Below are 9,958 nucleotides of genomic sequence, written 5' to 3' on the forward strand. Positions count from 1 at the left end.
AATTTAAGAGATTTTAACTAATTGGAAAAATTTTTTAGGAGTTTCGGCAGAATTTAAATGACTTTTAAGATTTTAAAGTAATTTTAAAATATAAAGAATGTTCTTGAATTCTTTAAAGTCTGTTAAATATTTTTAAATCTTTGGAAATTTGCAGAAATCCTTTGAATTCTAATGAATTGATCAATGTGTATATTAATTTTTTAAATCTTTTATAATATCTTAAAATATTTTTGAATTTAGTATAAATCTTGCTTAGTCACATAAAATAATCAATAATAATTTATAATATTTCTAAAATCTTAAATCTTATTACATATATTATTATGAGCGTAGAAGTATTTTTTATAGAATGGTGTACAGAAATTTGCAGATGGCCGTGCACAGCTGTCGGTTATATTTAAGATTTTTTTGTACTACTTCCAGCTAGGTTAGCCGAGAGGCTTTAGGCGTCAGGAATTAGTAATGCGAAACTTATAGGGTTCGAACCCCAAGGCGAATGAAAATTTTCATATCGTACGATCATAAACAGTGTAGTGATTTTATTATATTTATTAAACTACCCATCGTATCCTTTAATATAAGATTAGTTCTATAAAATCTAATGTATTTGTTTTTCCGTGCAATTCCCATAGTTGGACCCATTTTGGTAATGGGGATTGTACCAATAGTCGGCTAGGATGTTCGGACCAAAGATATAATTTCGCCGTTGGGCCGACTTCTAGTAGTCATGGTTGGGCCACCCATGGTAGCCAATAGACGGCAAACAGACTTGGGCCACAGTTATCATTTCGGTATGTTGGCCAATGCCTGTTTGGAACAGTTAGCCCAACTCCAGATGTGAGTAAGATTTGGAGAAATTCCATGGAATATTTTATTTTATTATAATTTATTTATTTTTAAATAATTTCTACCAGGTATACTTTAGGTATATTACTTAACATGTACTTAAGTAGGGAATTATCTCGTATGCTAAACATTTGTTATATTTTGGAAAGTCTACGAATATTCATAATCAGAATTACTGATATACAATCCTATACAAAGATTTTTACCATATATTATTGCAGGTTTTGTTGTGGTTGAGCTTGTAATAGTGCCATATGCTGCGACTCAGAATATGGAGGAATTTAAAATAATATCGCCTTGGTGTTTGGATCTCGTTTTAATCCTAATGATGGGGCACGACCTGGAAATTAAAAAAAGGCGTGTTACTAGAAGCATGATTACAATATCTAAATCTGGATGCGGAATTTCTAACTTGGTGCTCGAGATTATTTCGATACTTTTCAGTATGTTGCCTAGGGCGTATCGAAAAAACAAAAAATTGTTTGCGCGTAGTGCTGATAGCAATGCAAACTTTCGTTTGGTAGTTAAAAGCATTCCCCTAAAGTTTCATTTTAAACAATGCTTCTGTCTCCGCATCGTAAATTTAGCTGAAAATCTGAAAGAGCTAAGCTCTTCTTCTAATTTGAAAAGCAAAAATTCTTTTTTGAGATTTACATTATTAATGAAAATAGCGCAAAGCAAGCCAATTTATACATGTATCTCGACTATTTGACCATATAATGTGTGGTATACATTGGTGGGAATGTATTGGGTGTTTGTTGCAACAATGATATATAAAGAATGTTGACATTAAAATATTTTTTATCGACTTCATATTAAAACAAAATATTTAAAAGTGATGTATTGATCTTTATTTGAAAATAAAATTATTTTTCAGGATCTAAATTATCAGAAAAAACAGTTGCAAGCAAGTGAGTTTGTACCTACATAGCAAAAACCGATTTTAATTAATTAATTAATTTTAATTAAGTAATAATAATTTAATAAGCATTTATTCATAATTAATTAATTAAGTTTTTGGTGTGTAGGTACAAATCCACTTACTTCTAACTATACTTTTTCTGATAATTTGTATACCAAAAATTAATTTTATCGTCAAATAAAGGACAATATATCAGTTTAAAATGTTTTCTTTTTATTCAAAGTCAATAAAAATAATTTTGATGTCAATATTCTTGATATATTATTGTTGCAATATATTGCATATACATGCACACTAATGCGTAAATCGCACATGATATGGTCAAATAGTTGAGAAATTTACCGTGATTTTAAGAAAATACCAAAAAAGTTTACTTTTTCGACTTTTGGAAACTTCAAAGTCAATTAGGAAGGGCGAACAATATTTTAACGGAATTATCGCTAATCAAGTATAAATCAGCTTGCTTTGAAATACTTTTGTTTTACACCATTCAGCCATTTCCCTTTCGGGGTAGGCATGATTCACTCGGTGGGGAAAGGAGTAATGTGGGGAAGATATCGAGAATTTTCAGATTGATCCAGAATTCTCGTGTTATTTATGTAAATAACACGTTCGTTCCGCAACACTGTTCCGACCCAGGTTGCTGATAAATCTCTCTAGCAATCATCCCAAGTGAAGATCCTCACAAAGTCGTTATGTAAGATTCCCCCCTTGGGTCCATTAGTGGCCAAGATCTTTTGTTTCAGGCGTCATTCACTCTACTGACACTCTTTTTATTAACTATTTGCCGCCATATTTTCCTGTCCTGGCATACTTCTCTAGCTTCTTTTATGTCCATGCATTTTTTTATGCTTAAATCTCAAAAGAAAAGTGTTTGCTGTTTAACTTTGAAGAAGTGCTTCGTTTTATGACATTTTTGACTATATGTACGATGCAGAGACGCAGTCATTTTTTCAAATAAAGCTTTAGGGAAGTTTTTTTGACTGACTTCGCGCAAACATTTTTTGTTTTTTGATACGCTCTAATGTTGGCCTTTTGGGTATTCACTTTGGATGTTCGAGTCAATCAAAGCTTCATATAATTGCAAAACAAAATTTATTTTTAAATTCAAAGCATTGTAACTCGAAGGTTATGGAATTTGGTATAGTTTTAAATAGCAAGAAAATGATTTTAAATATTGGCATACAATAATAGTACAGAATTTTTTAGAAAAAACATTAAGCTACATATCCTTTAAAATGAAATAGATACATCAATAAAAAATACAGAATTTTAATTCACACTTCATAAAAAGTATTGCTCTCGATTTCAAAAGTATAGTTTGAAAAAATTAATTAGGATATAATAATACTAATAATTACTATCTATTTCAGTTTTTCATTCATTTCTATACTTTAATTACATTTCAAATATACTATTTAAACATTAAATTAAGGCATTGTCTCATATGCTACACATTTGTTATATTTTGGAATACAATGATTATTTAGTATCAAATTCATTATTTTGTACTCCAATAAAAGGGATTATACCTAATGGTTGCGGACGTACTTCTCTTAACTGAGTTAGACTTAGTCGCGCATTTTGTTGTAGGTACTGTGGTTGTGGCGTATATCGAAATAATAAATCGTCGGTAGTTGGATCTGGGTCTAATCTGGGACCTTTGGGTCGACGTTTGGATTTTAGAAGCTCCATTCTATTTTTGGTTTGCGGATGAATTTCCCTCTTTTTTGGAGATGTAGTTTTTCCAGAAGTACAACACTTCCAGAACATCTGTTCACTTAAATCTGAAAGAAGAGATTTGAGTTTTATAACGTTTTTTATGGCGCAGTGTAAAATCAACCGTAGTTTAAAAGAAAACGTTTTTCCGAAAGCACAATTTAACCTTCTAAAGTTGAATGAGATGTGCCACTCAGTACTCCAGATTTAGAAAATAATAGTCCGGTTAGGGTTTGAGGAGGGTAAAATGTAAATTTATGGTACCTCTCGCAATCTACTACAGGGTATACCCGCAGCAAAATTTAGAACTGCCTGACCTGACAGTTAGCGAATGCCTAAAAAAGGCATTTGCTTCCCAGATATGTTGTACTGAACACTTTTCTCATAATTTTTCCTGAAATATTTTGGTGTCAATAATGTATGCGCTCATATGGAAATTAATACCAATAATCGTTGATTTTAGAAATTTTGAAATAAATTTGATACTTAGTTTTAAGAAAACAATATGAAATAAGAATCTGAACCAACAATCATATAAAAATATCACCTTTTGCGGAATATATTTATGTTTTAGTATTTCTAAATCTATTTAGATGCGATTTATTAATAGCAATAATATAATTTTCGTTTTAATTTTTAATTTTATGTACACTTTTGTAACGTGGATGGAAGCAAAATGTTAGAACTACCCATTTTGACATTTAAAACTGTCTATTTTAATTTATAACTGCCCGACTGTCCCCGACTCGGGTAATATTTAACCTTTTTTTATCTCCGAATTCGTTGCTTCTTTTGCCCTGCTCTTCCCATGATTCAATACGGCCGGATGAAGGTTGAACAGATTACAAAAAGAGCTTGAAAGAAGTTTCTAAACTATATTAAAAAAATGAATATCCAAAATTTATAAAGCTTTTAATTTAATACAAACAATTTTTCTAGGATTAATTATAATTAATTAATTATTAATTTTTGATTTTATTCTTTACGATTCAAACCAAAAACTACGCTTTCGGTCGAAAAATTCTGAATAGTAAATATTTAGCTCTTTTTTTCGTTATTCTTTTCTTGGCTTGTGCCATTCTGCCAAAAATTGATTTTTTCCTCTTGTACTGTTGTTTTTTATGCATTATATTGAAATACTAATCGCTTAAGAAGTGATTTATAACAAAATTACAGACATTTTTGCGATTTACAATTTATTTTAATTTGTCTTTGTTCGTATCTTGCATATTTTGTATGCAAATTTATCATTTTAATTGAAAAATTTTCTTTTTTTCTTCAAACTTTAACTATTTTGTTAATTTTATTTAAACATTGTGTTATCCATGAAATTTAAGCTTGTGGGTTCGAAATTCATTTAATTGGCCTGAAAAAGAGTTTTGTATTTGTTGAAACTTTATGTGTTGTATTGACTAATTCACTTTTTTTGTTGAAAATTCAACTATGAGAGGTTTAAAAAATCATTAAATATGAAAATATGTATTTGAAAATTCATTTGGTTGTTAAAAATTATTCACTTTTGGTAGAAAATTAATTCTTCTGATACAAAATTTATTGTTCCGGTTAAAAATAATTTTTTTAAAAATTTCTTTAACTGAAACTTAGGTTATTTTAATTTTTGTTATAAATTTACCTTTTAAAATTGAAAATTCATCTATTTTGTCCAAAGTTTACTCTTTTTGGTGAAAAATTTATTTTTGTGAATAAAGTTAATTTATTTGGTTGAAAATTACTTTTTAAATGTATAAATTGAATTTTATAATGAAAAATTTAACTAAATATTTTGTCAAATTTTTATATAGGCAGTTCATATTTTTGGCAGAAAATTCATGCTTTTGGTTTAAACTTTATTTCATTTTCGTGTAAACTTATTCCTCTAACTAAAAATTACTCTGTTCCATTTTTGTTAAAAAGTTATCTTTCCCAGTTAAAAATTGATCATTTGTTTTAAAGTTGTTCTTTTTTCATAGAAAATAAACCTTGTTAATTGAAAATTTCATTGAAAATTTCATTTATTTATTGTTCAAAATTTATCTTTTTTAGTTGAAAAGCATCTATTATGTTAAAATTTTATCTTTTTGTAGGAAATGCATCTTTTGGGCTGAAAATGATCTGTTTGTTTGAATTATTTTATTTTAAATGCATGATTTTAGAAAAGGTTAATTTATTTGGGCACATATTTAACCGATTTTGTGAAAAATTCGGTTTTTTCTGTGAAAAATGTTTTTTTTACGAATAAGATAGCTATTCTATTTAAAAAATCAACTGAAATCTCTTAGGGATGAAAATTGAACGGTTTGTCTAAAAATTAGTATTTTTGGTTTAAAAATTTATCTGTTCAAGTAGAAATTGCATTTTTCTTCGATAACAATGTAAGTCTTTGGTTGACAATTCATTTATTGTCTCTTTTAATTTGCAATCATTTATAACGAATTTAAAGGTAAATTATTGTCGATATTCTGCAGTTAGGTGAAACTAGAAACATATTTTAATACATATAAAAGTGAGACAAATTTTCCCAAGAAAAGAGGATACCAATTTAATATCCGTTATCTTAAATTATTTATAGCGAATCAAATGTTAGGTGTTCACAAATTTCTTCAGGTTGGCAAGTTTGATCAGCTATTTGAAACGTAAGGGATGTGGGTCTAAAACGGTCAGTGCGATAATATGGCCAATTTTTAATAATACATTAAGAAAGCTAGATTAACGTCGTTTTTTGGTACAGATAAATTATTCAGTTTTTTTCACATTTTAAGGACGTAATTTCAAGCATAAAATATTTAAAGTAAAATAATAGAACACGATAATAGTTCCAGACTTAATTATGTTAACATTTTTATTGGACTTTAGGCATAATATTATGTATATTCCCTTGTATTATTGTTGTTTATGGTAATTTATAGAAAAAATTATATACAGTTTGTGTAGAATGTGAAGTTTTATATATAATACTCATTTGTTTAATACAAAAAATCTGCCCGCCTCGCGGGCACATTCTCATCGCGCGCGACTCACTTCGCTCGCAAGTTTGAGCGCGCCTAGGGCGCACGACGGTTGAATCTCGCGCTTCGCGCTCGGATATTTATTCTTTGCATTTGGAACGCTTGAAAAAAACTTTATCAAAAAGATCTCTTTTAGATGGCAGTATTTATATGCGTCTTCATATTCTGAATTGTCTACTTAATTAAGTATAGTAAAAGATTAAGTTTCTCAAAGCCCTGTAGGCTTTGACGTACACATTCTCATCGTGCCACTCGCGCTCGATTTCCGACAGACATTTGTAAACAGGTTTTGTTGGATTTTTTTCTCGTAACTTTCGTCGTTTTTCCACACATTTTTTTATCTTACTTTTTTCAACGTTATTTTTCACGAATAAAACAAAAAGTACGCGTCCTATCAAGAAGAGATTCTTAAAGAAATTGTAGATCTTTTTTGGGATAACCATTTTTGTTAATTCCTCTTTTTTGTATTCTACATAGTTTGTCCACAAAATGCAATTTTTTATTTTCCATTATTTTTTGTGCAATCAAAATTTGAATTTTCGATTTTTGAATAAAATCCAAAAATTAGTTATGACAATCTTGTAGGGATTTCAAAAAGAAATGTTTTTCTTTTTTTGACTTTTTTTCATATCGTGCGTTTTTCGGCTTTAAATTTTGATATTCGGTTGATTAAAAAAATTTTGAAAACGCTATAACTCTGAGAATTTTCTTTTTATAGAAAAAAGTCATTAGGATAAATTATTTTTTCTTTTCAAGACTATAAATATCCGTACATAGAATTTTCAAATTCAGAAAAAAGTGGTCTCAAAAATTTTCATAATGCACTCACTTTTTGATTTTTTATCAAAAATGGCTGGTTAACGAACTCGTCCTTTCTTTTAGGACCTACAAGAAGTGTGCCAAAGATGGATTTGATTCGTTCATTTTTTCGAGAGTCATCGTGTTTACGGACCGAAGGACAGACAGACAGACGCTATCGTGAAAACCTGATTTTCGGATTTAGGGTGTCTTGAAACGTGGAGATCCGTTGAAAAAGTGTGATGTCAAATTTCCGACAATTCTAATACTTTCTCAATCATAAATGATGAGAATGTAAAAATGTATAAAACAAGTGAATATTCTATATAAAACTTCACACTACACATCAACTATATATAATATTTCCGCCTGGGTGGGTTGTGTTGTTAAAACGGCCAACTCTTGTGCACCACCACTATAGGGCGCGGTGCGATGAAACGATCAGATGATGCAATTGTGAAGAGTACAATTAGTTAGCTTTCATGCAAAGTGTAAACTCACGCAAAGAAGTACAATTCTGTTTACTTTCCCTTCTTTTAATTGTCAATCAAATCTTCGATTTACACTTATTTCGCATTTTTAAAGCTTAAGCCAATTTTCGTACAAATTATAATGCTTTTAACACAATATTAAAAGTGTGAATATAAACGTTATAACCCCCGAATTCAAATACATAAATGTAAGAAAATATGGTTTCCCTCAACACAGGTAATTATAAAGAAATGAATTTTATGTTTAGATCTTGAATTGCAGACTAGAATAAATGATAAAAGGCTCTGTTTGCGATCTTCCAACTTTTGATTATGTACACTAGTACTATTTATTTTATATCCTAATGCATTTTTAAAAATGACGAAATGCCAAAGAAATAGTGAAATGGCAAAATGATCACGTTTTCTCATATAAAAGCCTTGATAATTGTCGATATCTGTGACACTTATTATTAGCATTGGTATTAATATTGCGTACCAAGAATAAGGTGAAGCTTTTACTTTAAAAAATGTTATTAATATATTTTCGATACAGAAAAGTCAGCAAAAAAGGTATCCTCTTATACATAAAATACTGTTAAAAATCATGCAACAACTTTACTAACATATGCTAATCAAAAATAGGACAGTTTATAATTGTTGAATTTAGGTGTGGTTAATACACAGTGTTCTTTTTCGTGTAAAGAGTATACAAATAACGCATGTCTTTAAAATTTGTTTATAATAATAAAATGATACGAGCGAACGAATTCTTTTCCTTATTTGAATGCTCAAATTGTAATTCGAGTTGATATCAAATATATCTGAGCATTGAAGTTCGCAAAAGACATATTTTTTCTCAAATATTCACTTATTTACATTTGTTAAAAAAAACTGAAAATTGTAAAAATTTCATAATATTGTTCATTGCGCCCGTTAGGAATCTAACGTTCTCTATTAGAAGCACAGAAACAAATCAGTTTGTGTGACTAACCTATTTTTTTCAAGAAATTGCAATCTCATTGTTTGAAACAAAGTTAAATCTGTTAAGCAATTCGTTTCTTTTCTTTAACTTATCGATTTCTCATGGTTTTAATTTCTAAAGCTTTTTTTAACTTAATATTTACAGCCTTAAATAAATTCCCATATCTTCACAAAATTATTATTTATTCAATAGTAAATTACTATATAATAATATTTATTGAAATAAAAATTAAAATAGTTAAATAAGAATACTTATTTAAGAAATGGAAAGTTTTTGGTATATGTTGTATCGTTTGTTTTGGGTTTCATGCCCTTGCTCGGTTTCTTGCTCTGAATTAATAGAACCCAATAAAAAATAAAAATTTTTTCTTGCGGAAGTTAATTTTTTTCAATGCAAAATGTTACTACCATATTTTTGGTCCACAATTCACCTTGTAAAAAACTACTATATAGTTGAAAACTCATGTTTATATGTTGTTGGAAATTTGTCTTTTTTGGGAGATATTTAATCTACTGGGTTACAAATTTATATTTTTGGTTGAAACTTCAAATACTTGCTTGAATGCCAAACACTTTTGTTAAAAATTTATTTTTCATCCAAAATTGATTTTTTCTGTTGAATCTTGAACTATATTATTGAAAAATTGTTTTTTTTCCTTCAGAATTAATTTTTGTAGCTGAAAAATTGTTTACACAATTTTCAGTTAAAACGTTTGTATTTTGATTCAAAATTTGTAGTTTTTTGTTAAATTTAGCTGTTTTCTGTTGAGGTTAAAATAATTCTTAATAAAAATATCAACTACTGCATTTATTTATGAGAGTTAATTTCTTTATTGACTTTCAGTAAAAAAATCTAGGAGTACTTCCACTTTTATTTATACACATTTGCATATTAAAAGAAAAATATACATTTTGCATTTATACATTTATAATATCAGTTTCCAAAAAAATAGTTAAACTTGGAACCATAGAGATCAATTTTCAACTGAAAATAGTTGAACTTTTAATAAGCAAGTATAACTTTCTAAAGAAAGTTATGAATTTTCAACCAAAAACTTGCATTTTTATCCAAGAAAGATGCAAATTCTACTAAACTAGATACATTTTTCAATCAAAAACACAAAGGGGGAGGGTCGGTAAGGCCGGTTTTTGGCCTAATTTATTTTTGGACCAAAAAATCTGAAAAAATCATGGTAGTATCTTATAAGTATCCC

The 9,958-nt window shown here is 28.6% G+C and overlaps 1 protein-coding gene across 1 annotated transcript in view; it reads right to left on the reverse strand.

Moving 5' to 3' along the window:
* Window positions 1-1,076: 1,076 nt before the first annotated feature.
* The window catches only part of LOC117168451, an 11,185-nt gene continuing 2,303 nt past the window's right edge, over window positions 1,077-9,958 (reverse strand). Inside the window, exons 2-3 of the mRNA XM_033354109.1 lie at window positions 3,301-3,555; window positions 1,077-1,186 (exon numbers count right to left, since the gene is read on the reverse strand). Coding sequence (XP_033210000.1) covers window positions 1,128-1,186; window positions 3,301-3,555 — 314 coding nt within the window. The 3' untranslated portion in view covers window positions 1,077-1,127. The remainder of the gene's footprint in view (window positions 1,187-3,300; window positions 3,556-9,958) is intronic.

This window comes from Belonocnema kinseyi, chromosome 2, assembly GCF_010883055.1.
Source record: "Belonocnema kinseyi isolate 2016_QV_RU_SX_M_011 chromosome 2, B_treatae_v1, whole genome shotgun sequence".
Classification (NCBI taxonomy): domain Eukaryota; kingdom Metazoa; phylum Arthropoda; class Insecta; order Hymenoptera; family Cynipidae; genus Belonocnema; species Belonocnema kinseyi.